General features: G+C 46.1%; 1 protein-coding gene across 1 annotated transcript; it reads left to right on the top strand.

The window, feature by feature from the left end:
* The first annotated feature begins 2,721 nt into the window (after window positions 1-2,721).
* Window positions 2,722-16,719, top strand: NDFIP1 (Nedd4 family interacting protein 1). The gene is made up of 8 exons (XM_015875492.1): window positions 2,722-2,904; window positions 9,868-9,955; window positions 11,099-11,229; window positions 12,071-12,158; window positions 12,367-12,491; window positions 13,194-13,260; window positions 13,845-13,950; window positions 15,729-16,719. Exons 1-7 carry the CDS (start codon window positions 2,866-2,868, stop codon window positions 13,946-13,948), a joined length of 642 nt encoding a protein of 213 aa, XP_015730978.1. The 5' UTR covers window positions 2,722-2,865; the 3' UTR covers window positions 13,949-13,950; window positions 15,729-16,719.
* The last annotated feature ends 1,831 nt before the right edge of the window (window positions 16,720-18,550 follow it).

Genomic DNA, 18,550 nt, shown 5'->3' with positions numbered 1-18,550 from the left:
TTCCCTGCAGAAGGAGCTGAAGTTTAAGCAGGGGATTCTAACAAGCACAGCATTTTCTTTCTCTCTGCCTTGAAGAGATGGGAGTCAGCATTTCGCACACAGCAGAGCTTTTGCTCCCAGGAGCTGCTTTGGAGCACTGATTCTATTTTTTTTTTTTTTCCTTCTAAAAAAAGCAACAGTTAAAAATGTATGTGCATAAAGGGCCCTCTCTCCAACTCCCATAATTAAAGCAGCTCTTAAATGCCCACCATCTGCCAGCATTTCCTGCTCCTGCATGTCCCACCTGCATTCACTCTCCTGTTTATGAGGAAAGGAGAAACTGGGTTCCTGTGTGGATGGAGCTGCAGGGAGCTGCCGCTCACCACAAGCCCTGCTGACTGCCCAGCTCCTCCCATCAGGGGCCAAGTCCCAGTGAATCAATGAGCACTACCAGCAGCTGCTGGCACTGAAGAACGCGGCTCATAGCGCTCCACTGCGTTTCTTTGGGCAGCACAGTGCAGTTCTGCTGATGCCAGCAGTCTCTGGATGAGACTCGTGGTGAAGTTTCCATCTTCTTTGAGGCCAGCTCTGTAATGGCAGACAATGCAGGCTTTACATGAACAACATTCTGCCACCATTTTCTCTCAGCCTGCCAGTTGCAGCCTGCTCACAGACTGAGCTATTACAGCGGAGAGCTTCAGAGGCTTCATTTGATCCATTAACTCATGCAAACATTTGTCTTCAGGTTTTCCTTAGGCGAATCATTTACTGCTATGAAGACAGCAAGTAAGAACTAAGTTTTAATGTCTTGATTATTCCTTGTTTAAACAAGTCTAGCTTTAACAAACCCCCTCCTCCCCCCCCAGCTTTATAGTTTAGAGTTCAATACTGTTACAAAGCATAGATTAAAAGTGCCCTCTGTTGTTCAGTCATACATTGTAATCAAAGTAACACTTGTGGAGCTTAAGGGTTTCAGGGGACTCTCCATACTGAAGCCCTCTAACATTTTCAATTGCTTTCAAACACTTCCACAGCATATCCCATATCCTACGCGGAGGTCACTGACAAGCAATGACTTCAAGCTTCAGAGCATCTCCTGGGAGAAAAGACATTTTGTATTGGAAGAAGGTTTAGAAAACACAGAGGTATGAAGTGATTTGCCTAAAACCATGCAGGAAATGAAAGCAGAACCAGTCATGTGCTGTAACCACAGAATCATCTGAGCTGCTGTCCCTCATACAATAAGACAAATACCCCGAGAGCAGCTGGAAGAAATTGCTGTCAGCTCCCCGTGTCAGCCGTGCTCAGGCTAGTTAGCCTAATTAGGTGCTGATATGCTTCCAGCTAATGACTGGCACAAACTGTTTCACCATCTCTTTGGGATACTGTCCAGCATCTTTGCTGAGGTTATGCACAGGTTGTGTCTGGTTTTAGTCTTTCAGATGTCCAAGTCAATCAGCATAAAGCTAATTACCACTGTGGCTGTAGCTATACTTAGGGATATAATCCTACCTCAACAGCAAATCCGCGTACATCATCAGGGCAGCTTCTTACTGCAAAGAAGATTCTCAGTGCAAACTGTGGATCTTGTAGAAAGGGGGAATGAACACTGTGACAGCGCCTTCAGCTCTCACTCCAACTCCTTCAGAGCTATTTTTCTTACAATAAACTTGCATTCTCCTTGTGCCTACAGCATTTCTCGGGAGCCTCTTTTGGAGGTTCTTCTTGGCTAAAGTCCTTTGCAATTCCTGCCTGTCCCTTAGCAGGATACCTGCAATGTTTACCCAACTCTTTAGGGCTTGGGTGAACTATGCAGTCCTATGAGGAACACAGAGCAGATCCCAGGCTAGGCATGGTACTGAACGGAGAGCTGTAATCACACAGTTATGACAGAGTTTGTATTGAATTCTTTCTCTGAATTGACAGCTCAGAATCCCATTAGGGCTGATTCAGCCCTCCTCATCCTAAAGCAGATATAGTTAAGTCTTATCAACCTTAGGGACTGATGTGGATGGTTTTGCACAAGCCCAGCTGTAGATGAACTGCACAAGCACAAAACAAGGGTTAGACAAGCTGGAAAACCCCTCAACCTGTATAACACCAAATGCAAAATAACTCAGAATAAACAAGTGTATAACCCAGTGTGATTTCTGATGAGTGCTTGCTCCGGAAGGCTTTGGGTCTGCAGCACCATCTGCTTGATGTGGATATTCAGGATTTCACAGCACCTCCTGAGCAGTTGGCCAGCATTTCAGGGTTGCTTTGGCTGCAATGCTTTGTGTGTGTGCTGGGAGCAGGTAACATCAGGTCTGGAACTGATGTTAACAGACAGGGTGGTACAGCCCTGGAACAGGGCATGGTGATGGCATCGGGGCTGCTGAGCTCAGGAAGTTTGGACAGTGCTCTCAGACACGGGGTTCGGTTTCGGGTGTCCCTGTGTGGACCCAGGGGGTGATCTCAGCGATCCTTGTGGGTCTCTTCCAACTCTCAGCTCTGTGATTCTGTGACCAGCTCCAGGGCAGTGGCAGTCCGCACATCCCGGTCCCACCCTGCTATGAAGGCGGCACCCACTTCCATCCAGCACGGGGTACCATGAGTTTTCGGATTGCTAGTGTTAAATCCCCCCTGCACAGCACCCCCGGCACCCCCAGGCCCAGCAGCCCGCCCCGGTGCTCTCGGGCCCGAGGCCTCCGGCTGCCGGCGGGGCGGGGCGGGGCGGGGCGGGGGGAGGGCGCGACCGAGCGTGACGGGCAGAGGGAGGGCGGGAGCGGAGCCGCAAGCGAAGAGGCCTCGGCTGCGCGGCCTCCGCCTCAGCAGCTTCCGTCGGGAGGCGGCCGGGCAGCGCCGAGCCCCCGCCGCCCGCTCAGCCCTCTCCCTCACAGCGCCATGGCGGCCGCCGAGCCCAGCAGCGGCCGCTACCAGCAGGTGAGGGGCGGAGGGGGCTCCGTAGGCCGCGCGGGAGCGGGGGGGGGTCCGTTCGGAGGCCGCGGGGCCTCGGCACCCATCCGGGCTGTGGAGGCCGCGGGACGCTGCGGGACGGGGGTCGGCGGGGCGAGGCGCGGGCACGGCCGGGCTGCAGGCGGAGGAGCCCCGCCCCTCCCCGGGGCCGCGCGGTGGCACAGCGGTGACCTTGCCGGGATGCCGCCCTTCCTTCTGCCGTGCTGCGGGTGGCCGGCTCCGCGCCGATTGTTCCCAGCAGCGAACTCGTGCTGTGTCGTGTTGAAACGAGCCTTAATTTAGTTTCGTGCGTTCAGCGCGGTGCTCTCTGGCTCGGGTTGAAATCCCCCTAGGCCGGGTTGTGTGCCTGCAGAGCTCCCAGGTGCGCGTTCTTCCTTCCCGGCCTCCCGAAGGACAGGAACCCAGCCCAGCCCCCGAGCAGCAGCGGGCGGTGTGAGCCCGGCCCTGTGCTCTCTCCCTCACTGCTAACGGTGAGGGAGAGAAATTCCCCATAAGCGTGGGCTGCTGTTGGTGCTCCCCGGGGGTACCGCTGTGCTGCGGCTTTGTTGTGGTGGCAGTTTGGTGGCTGTGTGCTCTACTCACAATGCCAGGTGCAGCTTCTCTTAGGACAAAGTGTTGGTCTCATCCTTGTCGCTGGATGTCACTGGTTTTGACACGCCAGGTTTGTAAAAGTTGAGTAAATCTTGCAGTTTTTTCCCTGTGAAACACAAATGTTTTCACTCATGAAGACCAATCTATTTCTTTGTTGTTCTTCTCAGCCACGCTGGCTACAAATAAGCAGGTTTCTTTGCTAATTGACTGCCTGTCAGCCCTGAGAATCCTCCTCATAAATGTTCTTTACAAAGGGATCTGGTTTTGTGTCCTGCCGTCTTGAGCACATGAAGATATGTGACAGCAATCACTGAAGGCTGCTCCCACCTTGTTCTTGGTGGCACTCCAGGCCCGACTGATAAGAACAACACTGATTCCCTTAGAGAGAAATATGGGAAGCTGTCATTTCACCAGGTCTCACTCGCACGTGGGGCAGACACATAACAGACACTGTTAGTGCTGCAGAGCGCAGCACTGCGTGGTACAGCAGAGATTAGAGAGGCAGTCTGTGCCCCAGAGGATTCGTTCTGCTAAAGATGAGGTCCTGGGGAAAGACGGCTGTAATTGAGTGCAGGATGAGAAACATACAGATGGAATTACTTTGGGCTGCTTAAAAGTTGCTTTCCCCCCCCTTGCCCTCTGTCAGAACTCTGGTATCTGTGTTGTTGTAAAGCACGTTATTGGTTTCTCATGCTTGCACTGCTCTGGAAAATCCCTGCGAGCTGTGAAACTGGAGATACAGAGCTCGTGTTTAGATGGAGGCGAGATGGGAGGGTGGGAGAACCTCTCCAACATGAACATGTCAAGGTTTTTAGATACTGCTGTCCATCTAACAAATGCAATTTCTGCCAGTGGAGTGTCTAAAGAATTGGTAGCCTATCTCTATTGGTAGCTCCTATCCGTAAGGGCTGGAGTTGGATGCAGGATCTGTAAGTGTAGGCATTATTTGGAAATTACCAATACTCCCATTTAATCTTTGAAGTTATTGGAGTATGAAGCAGTGAAATAGAACTGAACATTCTAAATCTCGAGAACATTTTTTTTTTTTTGGGGGGGTGATGTGTCATTGGGGGCTGCCCCATAACTGGGCAGCTGCTCTGCTCCTGAATGTGCTGCCCTGTCTGCGTGGCACTTTGACATCCATCCCCATGGGGGTTTTATGCACGGAGCTGTGTGTGTGGGAACAGTGTGAGGGGTGGGATCCCCTGTGTGTGTGCTGTCAAACAGAAGAAGGGGTACTGAGCACAGAGGACAACAGAAATAAATAAGCAGCTGAGTTCAAAACCCGCGTGTTTCTTCCTTGCGGGCCCATGTGGGCGCATGGGCTGTGCATCCCCCAGCAGCCTGTTCCACCACCTGTGTCTGTTTCTCTGTGTGTGCTATGTTAAAGGGGTGCTTATGGCACGTGATTTGTTTTCTATAATCTTCAGCCCTCGTGCTTTATTCAGGCATTAGGTAATCTAACAGAAAATAGCTTGCGATGATGCTTCTGAACGCTATGGCGGTTTGGCTGAACGCACTGAGGAATCACAAATGGAGCTAAGGCAAAACCCATGGAGGGATGTGTGCCCTGCTGTGCTGGGGGTGGTGGGGCGGCTGGTTCTGTCCCTCGGTGCAGGCTGTGAGAGGCAGGATGTGGTGCTGGGGAGCAGGGCAGGCTGCAGCATGCAGCAGTCCGTGTCCCAGAAGGACTGGGGATGATGCCATTGCTGCTTGGACTTGCTTTTGGGAAGGCTATGCAGGATGTTGCTGGGTTTAGGTGGCCTAAATCCTTTGGAGCGCATCCCCTGGGCTGGGAGCTCAGTGTCAGAGCTGTATCTTGTGCTTAGAGCTGAAAGTAGCCTCTGTTCTGGAAAAAATACTTAGGCTTTTAATAGGTTTATTTACATTCTGTGTTAACTGCTTTTTACTGGAAGCATTTGAAGATATATGTGATGTATATGAGTAATGTAAACCCACCTAGAAAATGGTGGGTGTGTTAAATAATACAAACAGATTCCTTTTTAAGTGGTATTTCTTCCAGTTCCACTTGTTGAAGGCTGACATGGATCATGAATCATTCCGTTATGGGAGGCGTCTATGGGAAATGTAAAGAAGAAAGATTTCTCCGTTTGTTTGGTTTCCTTTTGGTGGAACTGCAGAAGAAATGTGCTGCCTGAGATAGGAGAGTGAGGACATTTGGAACCCACAGAGCACTGCAGTGCTTGTGTTCTGCCTGGAAAGGCTGAGATGAGATAGGAAAGGAGACATCAGTTACCAGCTTGTGCTCGCATTAAGCTCGTCTTTAATTTTTCAGTTGCAGTGGGTGTGCAGAATATCCCATATCTTGTAACGTTAGCAGATAGAATTAGTGATGTCGGTGGCTTTTCATTTCTTTGGTGAGCCGTTTGGTGCTTGCAGAAGATGTGCTGCCTGAAGATACCTGCAATTGGTAAGAATGGTAGGGAGATAAAGAAAGGGCAGGTTGTTTTCTTTTCTCTTTTGTGCACCCAGATGAGAACGGTGGTGTCCTTTGACATAAGAACAGTAGGGGCTTACAGAACTAAGTCACAGAGTTTTCCCACCCCACTGGTCGTGTTGCTCTGCACCTGGTGAGAGCTGGGATTTGGGGTGAAGCTGTGCTGCCTCTGTGCAACATGGCACTGATTCCATCTGGCTCTTGGTAGATAGATACTGATTTGTTCTGAAACAGCAGCTTCTGCAGGCAGCTGTACTTCTCAGGTGGGTTTGGAAGGTTTTGGTGATTCTGTGTAACAATGTAGTTATAGAATTAAAATAAATTCATTCTGTAAAGGTTAAAGGACTTGGAACAGACAGTGCTACAGCTGCAGTCCAGCATCATTGCAAAGCTTGTGTGACAGTAGAACACAGCCTTGCAGGCAAATGTCTGTTTTGACTATTATCTCAGGTATCAGGATTGTGCTGGGCTTAGTTGGGCTGAATTCTATCTGTGATGCATTAATGTCCAGAAGAATGGTAATACGGTCCTAAATACTGCAGCAAGGCTTTGTGCTTTGTTAGGTGAAAGGTAATTCCAGCTGCCTAATATGGAAACCAGCTTCTTGTGTACTGAGCCACCGAACATGCAGGCATAAGGACAGTCCCAACAGAGGTGTGTTGTGGCTGATGTGCTTCTTGGTAGCTCAGGCAAGGCAGCACAGTGCTCTGGGTGAGCAGGGCTGGGGGAACAGGAGCTTTGTAGCTCTGGGAGTGTTTCTCCGGTGAGTCCATGTTGGTGGCCATGGATGGTATTTTGGAGGGCTGCAGCTGTGCTGAGCAGTGCTTGATGCATGCAGCTTGGTGCAAGGCACGGCTCCACAGCCCAAACATGTAGCACAAGGGAAGGGCCTTCTGTCCTTGTTTGCACCTCCAGGTGTGATGAGGAGCTCCGTGCTGCCACTGTAATGCAGCTCAGTGACCTGTGAGAGCTTTGGGGAGAAAAGTTATTTGCTCCTTGAGGAGAGGGGCTGCCAAGGGTTGGTGTGTGTGGGTTTGCTTGTCTCGTAGCTTATTGTTACTAAGCTGATATCAAGTTAGAGGAATTTGAGACAGGATTGGGTAAAAGTCAGGATTTCAAATCAGTGTTGGGGGAATGTAGCTGAGTAAAAGGAGGTATCTTTGGACTGAGCAGCGGCTTTTATTTGTAACCCAAAGGCCAAAGATACAAAAGGAGAAACGTAAGGAGAGTTGAAATGAGATTAGAAAGTTGACTTGCTGGAGTACTCCCTATTTTAGTAATGACATAGGTTTGGGGTTTTTTGCCTTAAGTTGGAAGGGACCTTGAAGATGATCTAGTTAGCATGTAGTACTGCTTGTATTGGTTTGCAGAGGTTGCGATTCCATTGTTCGGAAAAATAGACTCTGCCACCTTTAAAACAAAGTGTATCTATATCTTTTGTTGCTATTAACCCAATTAGCCGCTGTTCTGAAATCCCACAGGAACCATAGTAACAACAAAAATGAGAGCGGATCGGGGCTGCCTTCGCTCAGATTCCTCAGTAGGATTTTGTGCAGCGCTACCTTGTGTGCCAGCACGTGAGATCAGAGCTGAAATGCAGGGAACACCGCTGAGCTGATGCATTGCTGAGACAGAGCTGGTAATGGGCGACGTGCACACATTGCTCCTGAGGACCTGGGCTGAGGGGAGGTTTAATAACAAGAAAGATGCAAAGCAATGCCAGCAGGCAGCGTGCTGAGCATACAGAGTTTGGAGGAGGGAACAAATTTACACGGAAACATTTAAAAACGTTTTGTAAGTTTAGAACTTTAGTGCTGCTGTATGTGCACGTGATGTGCCTGCATTGGGACAGTGGTGCAGCAGCAGCACCCTGCTCAGAGCTGAATTGTTGGTGGCCTTTGTTGGTTGGGAAGTAAATGTCCCTGAGTCTTACCCTGTTCCATCAGACAACTCCTGACGTTTGGTAATCAGATAAAAAAATTAATCTCAGCCAAGCTCTTGTTTTAACAAGTGCATACACTGCTGTAAATACGGCCTACTTTTGATGCAGCAAATAGGTGATTCACACTTTCAAAGCTAAGCTCCATCTGAGAAATAGAGAAAGAACACCCGTCAGCCTCAGCAAAACAGACTGTGGGCAGACCCAGCTTCAGTCAAGCTCCCCAGGATCTGAAGGCTTCCAGCAGCACTGCAGAGGGAGGTTGCCTGCAGCCCCCCATGGCACTGTGCTGTGCATGCTGGGTGCCCTCCTTGGCCTGGGTGGAAAATGCAAGGCCGTGTTGTGCCACGTGAGACCTGATGATTCATTCTTCCTGTCACATGAATCCTCACTGTTTTGCTAATAAGCACTTAGTTGAATTTTAGATGCCTGGAATCATTAAAAAGGCTGGAAGGCATTTGTGTACCTTGTCCATTAAAAGGAAAATCTGATTCCTATAACTGCATACCTCATAGAGCCTCTAGCTCAGTTTTACAAAGTAACAGTAACTGCGTGTTTTATGTCATTACTTGAGCTGTGGTGGTTTGGAACTCGCAGTAAGTCCAGCTTGCCTTTTCCTGCATGACGCAGCAGTCAGTGGGAGGTGGCAGCGGCCCTTGGACCTTTGGTTAAGTGTTCCATGCACACACGAGTGTGCAGCCGGCCAGGGTGTGCATCTGGCCAGTTGGTGGATGGGAAAACAAGCAATGGATGCTCTTCAGCTCACTGGAATGGAGTGTCATGCAGTTCATGCAGTGGTTAGGAAGCAGGTGTCCAATGAATTGTGTCTAACTGAAGAGGTTTGGGCTTTGACTTTCACCGCGGATGTGGATGTAGCCTGAGGCTTTGATGTGAGCTATCAAAAGGAAAAGAATAGAAGAATGTGCAGGGCAGTTTAGTGTAAAGTGAGACCATCTTTTGCACATGTGGGTTGGTTTTTAGTTTTCCTGGTAGGCTGTACAGGCAAAACAGTGCTGCCAGCTCCCTGAGCAATAAATGCTTGGCAAGGGCTTGAGTGCCAACTTCAGAAGATGCCAGAAGCATCTTTCCAAAGAGAAGGAAGCAAATGGCTCCAAGTACATTAGAGCCAGTGTGCAGGAGGAGTGGCTGAAGATGTTACTGGAGGAGCTGCAGGAGTGCTGTTGCTTAGTGCTGGTTACAGAGGAGCATGGCATCTCCTTGTGAAGGCTCAGTCCCAACGTGCTTTTCTGAAATGAATCTTCTTTCTGTGTAAAAAGTTAATTTCTTCGTTGATGAGAAGTGGAACAAGAAGATAAATTAGGTAGCAGCTGATTTGTAAACTCTGTTCTGGTGTGTTCTGCTTTCAGCCCATCTGGTTCGCCTTTGTCATCTTCTCTGATCAAAGCTGCAGTCGGCATACCTGGTTCATGCAGGGGATGCTGTATTATTGCTGATAAGCTGCAGGGTTATTTATTCCAAGCTGTGGGAATGTGGGAAGCACAGTGCATAAAGCACACAGTCTTCTCTGAAGTCCTACGGTGTCAAAAGGTGAGGGGAAATTGCAAGAGTCATATTTACATGTGTCATGTGTCTGCCACGAAACCAGAGGCAGCAGTGCAATCTTTTGTTGATGTCTCCTGCTATTTCCTCAACAGATGCAATTGCAGCTCCTAAATTGTGCGAGCTGAGGATCCTTGGGAGGTGCTGGGGAAATTGAGAGGTACTGAGAAGTTGTATGCTGTGCTAGGTTGAAGTCCAGGTGTGTGAGGGTATGAAATCATGGCTTCGTTTTATTGTGCTTTTAAGTCAAATGGGAGCTTTTTGGAGCAAAGCGAGCAACTGCTTGAGTGCTCCATGGTGCCACAGATCTGTTTTGTTCCAGAAGAGATGGCCACAGATTGTGGGGCACCCAATTAACCTCTCCTGTGTGTGGTCTGTTCAGCTGCAGAACGAAGAGGAGCCAGGTGAGGCTGCACCAGTGGTCAGTGACGCCCCTCCGCCCTACAGCAGCATTTCTGCAGAGAATACAGGTAAATGCAGCAGAAAGGAAAGAGCTGGGTTTGCTCTGTTGTTCTTTCTTACCTCCTTAATTGTTCTCCATATTGACAGATGGCATTGCATTATCCTTACCAAGGCGACAAAGGATCACAATTGATCTAGGGATGCTATTGTTACTTGTGGTTTAGAATATGCATTTTGGCTGCATTTGTCTGATGTCATCCTATAAAGTGCTGTTCAGTTACATTGCACAGTGTTCTGAGTTGATTGAAGGCAGTTAAAGTCAAAGTGCTGTGAGGCTTTGTGGTTCCCTCTTGTTATTTGGCCACTGTACTCCTTCCAAAAAGAACTTGTTACTTAAAAGGAATTAAAGAATTCATGATTTCTGCAGTTTTCAGTAACTAAGAACGTGGTCATAAGGTTACACTTCTTCTGAATCATCGTACTGTCATATAACTCACTAATAGCTTTGAGCAAAAGAGATTTTCTTTATGTGCTGGTTCTGTATTGGTGAGTTTTAGCCCAGGTAAATCTTCTCATTTTTCCCTTCCAGAACCTCTGTAGTCAACTTTAAAGAAGATTTATGAAGCAAATGCAAGTCAGTGTCTTCAGTAGCCTGCTTTGGCTAGAAGTTGGAGGGCTGTGTTTCTAAAGCTGACTGTGGGATATCCTGCCTCAGCGCACTCCTTGTAAAGATGCCCCTATTAGTTCTGATTCCTTGGTGTGCCTAAGAGATTGGGACTCAAAAATGTGCTTTGATTTTTTTTTGTCCCAGTCCGGCATCAAAAAAACCCAAACTCTTAGGAGTCTTTCTCTGGAAACATTGCTTGCCAGCAGTCTGAGGCTCGGAGTGATTCTTCTTTTGACTCACTCAGACTGCTTGGGATTCATAAATAAAACTACTTCTGTTTTATTGAAGGACAGACGTGTGTGTCATTGCTTCAAAAATAAGTAGAGCTGGGCTTGTTAAAATATGACTTTGTATGAGATAAGATGTTCCTATGTTTTTCACTTTTTATTCTGGGATGGCAGGAGGCTAAAAGGGTGGGGAGGAGATGGGAGCTTAACAGTTGGGATACTGAGGTCTTTTGAGGGCTTCTGAAATGCTTCTTGTTCCCAGCATGGAGTTATTGAGGAGCAGACAGGTTACCTGCTGTATAACTTTTGCTTTGCAGCTTATTTTGACTACAAGGATGAGTCAGGATTTCCGAAGCCTCCATCTTACAACGTGGCCACAACACTTCCTAGTTACGATGAAGCAGAGAGAACCAAGGCTGAAGCCACAATTCCCTTGGTTCCTGGAAGAGTGAGTACACTTGGCTGCCTGTATGTCCTTCACATCTCCTGTGTAGGATTTCTCTTTCAAGTCCTGCTTATCAAGTGTCCTGCCTTTTGTTTTTCAGCCTTTTAGGGCAGTGGTACCACACACTTCCATGCGTTCTGAGGTGTGAGGTTTTAAATTTTCCTCTGGGCAGCTATGAAGTAATGCTATCCAGATTAGTTTGGCAAGCTGACAGAGGTGGTGTACTGTATCTATGCGTACTGTGTTGGGTTGGTTTTTTTGTTTGTTTTGTTCTTTTAAAAAGGGATTTAGGATTAATTATTCGGCCATCTCATGTATCTACTCTCAATGCTCCTGATGCTTGCTTAGCTGACTTGACCAGAGAGCAGTCCAGCTGATGCAAGGATGAGAAAACCATTCCCTCTATCAGAATATATTTCTTTTCATTTTAAATTGCCTTTGTCAACACTACATTTTGTTCAGCATGGTCCCCCACCCCAATAGCATTAAATGCACACGTTTCTTGATAATTCTTAATGGAAGCCAGATTACTTGGTTCAGGTGAAAAGTGTCATTTTTCTGATGATAGGGGAGTTCTTTTAGTGAGAAGAAGAATGTGTCTGTATTAAGAAATAAAAATACTTCTAAGATTTAATATAGTGTGCCTTGGGTTTTTTGGAGATTTAGGAATATTTTCCCCAAAAGGAGTCTCTTTGAGTGTAAACTGAGCATTCTGTATCCCTCTGTTGCACGCTGCTTCTTGAGGGCTCTGTGCTTTGCTGACCCTGTCTTGAAGAAGTAGGAGCAGATGTATGGATTGAACTGACTTAAATGCATTTGTGTTGCCTTTCCCTTTGATTTGCAGGAGGAGGACTTTGTGACACGGGATGACTTTGATGACAGTGACCAGCTGAGGATAGGAAATGATGGCATTTTTATGCTAACTTTCTTCAGTAAGTACATGGTGCAGCTTCCTTTTGTAAGTCAGCAACCCAAAATAGCTGCGGTTATTTTCACACTTAGGTTTATGAGGCACCCAAAAAAATGGTGTGTGCCAATTTTAAGGTTTTTATGCTTTTTTTTTTTCTTTTTTTTCTTTTTTTTTTTTTTCCCCTTCTTGATATATAAAGAGGACTTGATCTGCTTCTCTTCCTTTCTTAGTGGCATTCCTCTTCAACTGGATTGGATTTTTCCTGTCTTTCTGTCTGACTACTTCAGCTGCAGGACGGTATGGGGCCATTTCTGGATTTGGTCTGTCTCTTATCAAGTGGATCCTTATTGTCAGGGTAAGTTGTGTCATGCAGAAACACATACTGGTACTGTTTTCTTTCCTGACTCACTTTTATTTTACTTATATAAATGTTATTTGTGGCAAATTTAGCTTTTATAAGCTGAAATGGATTTTGAGCTTCTTGTTCACTGGGGACAGAGCTTTATTGTCATTCTGTCCTGTTCACGTGCTCAGGTGATGGGATTATTATTATAATAAAGGAGATCACAAATTGCACACTCAAGTATATCTCTGTCAGGCAGAGCTGCATCAGAATGTATTTGTGTGTGTTGGGTGTTGACAGCGACCTAATCTTCATAAAATAGTTATCTGGATAAAGCAGGCCCTACAGTCAGTTTAGCGACACATCTCGCTTGTATGATGTTCTTTAGGTGCTGCTTTGAAAATGTAATGATCTCTAAATTGTGAGATCACCATGAGCATAACCGATGAGAAGAGAGAGAGAGGGATTTGGAGATATGGGAGTCTTGAGGTTTGTTTTTTTGCTGGAGGAGGAGGCAGTGGCATGTCTGGAACGGCTCGCGGGTGCCCTCTGGTGTGACACATGTGACACAGGCAGCAGGTGACAAGAAGCTTACTTCTCTATTTTCCTTACTAGAGACTGCATATGCAGACAGTTTGAAAATATGCTTAGGTGCAGACACTGTTGTGTGCTCTAATTTGTGTGGGCTTTTTTGTTGTTTTTTTTTCTTTCCAGTTCTCCACCTATTTTCCTGGTTACTTTGATGGTCAGTATTGGCTTTGGTGGGTGTTCCTTGTACTAGGTAAGTATTTTGTTCTGGGGGGAAGGAGTGCGTACTTAGAACTCTGTAAAGTGCAGTAAGGCCTTTGTAAGCATAACAGTACTGACTACTAAAATATGTACATGTAGATGTAAAACCAAAATGTAATAAATTAGGGTACTTTTCCTGCATGCATTCTAGATGTTAGAGGTATACACAAGCACTGTCTGTTTGTTGTAATTCTGGGTAGTGGTGCCCCGTTTATCAATTGAAAGGAAAAAAGAAGAGAAAAATGTTTGTATTTATAGTAGCAGATGTTGTATCAGTTGTTGTGACCTTTCTTCCTTTTTTTTTTTTTTTCTCCAATGGAAGTGACTAGATCTAATCTAAGCACTAGGTCTAATTTTGGGTGGGAGGTTTTGTGATGGGCTAAGGAAGGTTTGATTTTGAGACTGTGTAGTCTTAAAAGATGAGGCGATACAAAAAAAGTTCTTGTATTCAGGCAGCTGTTGTGCATCCCAACAACTCGGGTGGTTCTCTGCTATTAACAGCGAGTTGATCTGCTCCTTCTCTAATTGCAGAAGCCAAATCTTTATTAACTGCACAAATATGTTTCTTCCATCTAGGTTTTCTGCTGTTTCTCAGAGGATTTATTAATTATGCAAAGGTTAGGAAGATGCCTGATACCTTTTCCACTCTCCCCAGAACCAGAGTTCTCTTTATTTACTAAAGGTAAACTTTCTGCTTTCATGGATTTGTTCTGTTTCATTTTAAACTTAATTTAGTGACTTTCCTTTGCATCAGAATTCTTAGAATGCAAGGCAGCAGCAAACAGTTGTTTCTTGGTATCCCACACACAGCTCCTGTTTCTACAGAGGGACAGCATCCAGACTGTCTTGGTGGGGAACAGAGGAATATTTGGCATTTCTTCTCGAGTTTTTCCTTATAAGAATTTTTGAGTTCATTAGATTTGAGTTGTACAAACAGCATCCTGGCCTTGTGCTGTGTTTGACAGCCATGTCTTTCTGAACGAGTGATGTGCCTGAAACACATGGTATGTTCTGCACATGAACAGGGGTCTCAAAATGTGGTTAAAAAACCTGTGCCAGTTTTGTGTACTAAAAAGAACAACATGTCTGAATTTTGTGTGCCCTTTGAATTTTGTGCCAAGTTCATGAAGAAATTCAGTCCTCACGCACCATTTCTCTTTGAAAATCACTCCTGTGTACTGAGCATGCTGCCCTACCTGAGTGTTTTTTGAAAGCCTGAATGCCTGAAAGTCATTTCTTTAAGGCTGAACTTTAATGTTGCTCCCTTCCTAATGGGACTTTAAAGAAAGGCTTAAGAAGTCAAACCCTTATAGCATAACTTCCTGCTTACAGCAGATAATGGCCTTGCATTAACTGTCCCTCCCTGAGGGGAAGGAAATCCTGGAATAGTTTGCTTCCCAGATGGTGGATGCAACATGATGCTCCCTTTAGAAATATGTAATAACACCGTATTTCCCCAAGACAAGGTTGAAGCAGTTGCAGCTGGGACTGTGGTATAAAGAGACCAAACAAAGCCCAGCTTTAAATTGGGCTCATTACATTGTTCAGAATTTGAAACCAAGGCTTAGTTTTCCAAATGCACTTTTATTAGAAGCTGTAAACTGCTCAAGACTGCTTAATTTCTGTTCTGCAGCATGTTACATGGAACAAGAATTGTGCAATGCTTTGCAGCTTTGTGTGGTGATGATAGTGCATAAAAATAGATCTTCAGCTAATTTATTTGTGTTCCTGTTCTGTTTAGCGAAGTGACTGGGTTACAGTGGGCTTTTCTGCTGACCTCCAGGGTTTGTAATATCCTCTGGAATTCCTGCTGAGTCACCAGCAGGATCACTTCCCTTCACTGTGTGCTCACACAGTGCCAGCATTTAAGCATCAGCCATGTCACCTGTAGTTTGTTCTCACTGAATTTGATTTTACTTATATATGAAACTTATTCATTTATTATAGGACCCAGCTGGCTTCTTGCTTCAGAGGCCTTTCTTGTCTTCGATTCTGTCATTCTGTGATTCAGAATTTGAAATGATAATTGTGGAGACCTTTCTGAACTCCTTGCTTGTAAGGATGGAGTTGTGGTGTCTTCTGTTGTAAATTTTTGTTTGTTTATTTACTTTTGGGTACCTGAGAGCTTTCAGAAATCACTCTTTTGGGTATACAGAGGTAAATGGTCTCCCTCGCCTTCTGAAAGTGCTTTCACTGGAGATCTTTAATCCAAACTTCTCAGAAAGGAAACCACAGCAGACCTGCATTTTCACTATCTGGTTGTTTTTAAGGTTAGCTTTCCGCTGTAGGCCATGATGAGGAGGGGGCAGTGAATGGGCATTTTTGTCTTGACCATGTCATTGTGTACTGGGATCCTTTATAAGCCTCTCAATATCCTGCACTCTTTGTGAGCGACATCCTTCTGCCATCTAAAATAGCCATCTAACTATAGGTTCAATATTTGATATCCTTCTCCAACAGATGTTTTCTGGCAAATGTCTTCCTGTGTGAGTGAATTCTCCCTCAAGAAGTAACAGGACACCTGCAGGAAGTGAATCAAGACTCTGAAACAGAAGAAAAAAATAATCACCTGCTTTAAAAGAAATAAATAAAGTACTGTTGGAAAACACAAAAAGAAGGAGAAGCATTTCTTTCTATTTGTTTCTAGGTGTAAAATTTTAATAATTAATGCGGAATTCTGTAATCATTAAATTGTTAGTGGCTAATGTTTGCAAAAGCTATTGCAGTCGAGTCTGTGATGTGCTAATAAGGCCTTATCTAGTATCTGTAGTCATTTGGGTAGCATGAGCTGTGCCCCGTAGCCAGCAGGGGACAGGCTTGCTTTGTTTCGTTCTGCATCCTAGCGGCAGGTTGGGACTCTGGTTTGTGGTGTACAGTGTGTGTGATGCTGACTGCCCCAAAAGGGATGACCTCAAAAGTTGAAGCGATGGCATTGCTATGGTTACACACCTTTCTGCTGCTTCATGGCAGCCACCTGTGCTGTCTGAGAGAGGAAACTGGGCTCTGCAGCACGGAATTGTGAGGTGTAATTCATTGGGAGGGAGTCTTATTTCTGAAGGTGGCACAAGTGTTAATTTTTTAATAGCCTATGATACTCTCAGTGTTGTAGTATACTTTCGTACTACCTACTTTTTGGACTAAATAGGAATTTTCACAGTACATGTTGGTAGTGTAAAGATGAAAGGTCACATTGCAACTTTGTATAAAGAATATCTTGCAAAATAAAGGCCTTTTTTTTTTTTTTTCTTTGGCTTGGGACTTTTGAAACGATTCCTAACATCCCTGTAACTCTTGCCTTTATAATTTGTGTTAGCAGAGATTCCGATGCTTTATAAATGTAGATTTAATGTCCACTTTTGTGCTTTCTGCCAAGTGGTGATTCACTTTGGAGTTTTACTATGTTAAAACTGTAAATATAGCAGAACATTAATAAATGTCACTTATGTAGCAATTTGTGCTGTAGATCGGTGTTTAATTTAGTTTCAGTGCTCGATTACATCTGATTCCTGATCCCCAATGCAGGTTTTCTGCAGGAATTGCATCACAGCTGCACGGAAGGTGTGATGCAAATGTGACTCCTCCACTCCAGGGTCTCTTCCTTCTTGTATGCAGGTTTGCCATCCCCAGGACTGTTTCCAGTGATGGCCTCTTTCTCTGTCAGTTCAGGAGACAGCGATTCCATCGATCCTGGGGAGTGCTGGGTTTTTCTCAGTCTCACGTGAGCTGTCTGCATTCTGAAATGGTTTGATCGTAGTTCTGTTTCAAGGCTGAACTTCACAAATGCGTGCTCCTGACATCCAGACTGTTGGGCAGATGAAGACAGATGGGGGTTAATGGGAATTTCCTTTGTAAATAAGTGTGTGCAGAGGGAGTTACTAAGTTCATCATGCAGGACAAAATCTGGAGCACTGAGGAACTCTGCATCACATTTGCCCAAACTTGGTTGATCAGCCTTCTGTTTACTCTCTTGGCACATGGGCCTTATTTGGTCTTGTGCATTCAGGGAACTGGAATATTTGGCATTCCTGTCTCTCTTCACTTGATGGCCTGGCGCTGCAGACACCTAGAGCTCAGCTGTCCTATATAAACACTTCCAGACATTCTTTTCAAGGACCATGGGCAGGGAGGGATGCTCTGTGGAAGGGGGTGGGTAGCAGGGTTTGAAGAAACCCACAGCTGTATTCAGTGAGGGCTGACAGACTCTGAGCTCAGATAGCTGCCTTGGGTCTGTCAGCCCAGACACTGTGTGCCACAACTATGGCCCTGTGTGGTTGCTGGACCCCTTTGTCCCTCTTGCCCTGTAGCAGCCAGGCTGTCTTCCCTTTCCAGCAGCATTAGCCTCTGTGTGGTTCAGATCAGACTCAAAGGTACCGTGATATTAGGGACCCCAGTGCTGTTGGTGGGAAGCAATACTTCCAACTGAGCTTCTCTGGCACGGGATGTTCTGCAGCTCTCTGACCCAACATCTGCAAAGCCAGTGTCTGTAGCAGGGATGTGTCTACCTCTGTGGTTCCTGGGACCTGAAGTCTCCTTGGATCAGTTGCAAAGTAACTTCCAGTTGTTAATCTTGTGGCTGTTTTTAAACTGGAACTATTGCCAGGGGATTGTGGAAGAGGAATTGCGTAGAGCCCTCATCTCGCAGGATTCTTTGAGCCCCGTGTGCCGTGGTTAAAATGCTCTTTGCCTCGTTGTGATGTTTCCATTGGGAAATTCTTCCAATCTCTGCTCATTAACACATCCAGCCTTGGGCTGCTGGGCAGGGCTGCCCGCTCCTATTGCTGGGAGTGATGCAGAGCAGCACCTGCACTGTCCTGCACGGCCCGCTCTGAGCAAGGAGGAATGCAGCAGTGCTGGGAGCTGCTGGGCCTGTCAGTGTCTTCAGCCCTCTGACATCAGCATGTGTTGTGTGGAATAGCTTGGCTGTGTTACAAACTGCCTTTTTTGGCCCAAATTCCAAAATCATTTCCACAACCTCTTTTGCTGTCATTTGAAAGCTGTCTGAGATCATTCTGCCGAGCTGATCGGTACAGCTAGATTTAGAAAAGGCTTCTATAAAGCTCTCTGCTGTACTGCAGGGATCCTTTCTTACATGAAGAATGCTGCGATGAGTTCATTGCTTTGTGTTTTGGCCATGCAAAGCCCACGGCTGACTCATCTTTGGTGGCTTCTTTGGTGGTAATAGATGTTGGTGTTCGTTGGAGGGCATCAGAGCAGGGAGGTGGGGGGGTCACCATCCCAGGGGGTGTTCAGAGCCGTGGGGATGTGGGCAGTGGGCACGGCGG

The sequence above is a fragment of the Coturnix japonica genome, chromosome 13, assembly GCF_001577835.2.
Source record: "Coturnix japonica isolate 7356 chromosome 13, Coturnix japonica 2.1, whole genome shotgun sequence".
In the NCBI taxonomy this organism is placed as follows: Eukaryota; Metazoa; Chordata; class Aves; order Galliformes; family Phasianidae; genus Coturnix; species Coturnix japonica.
The sequence above is the reverse complement of the archived record's forward strand: the minus strand, read 5'-3'. Positions and strand labels throughout refer to the sequence as shown.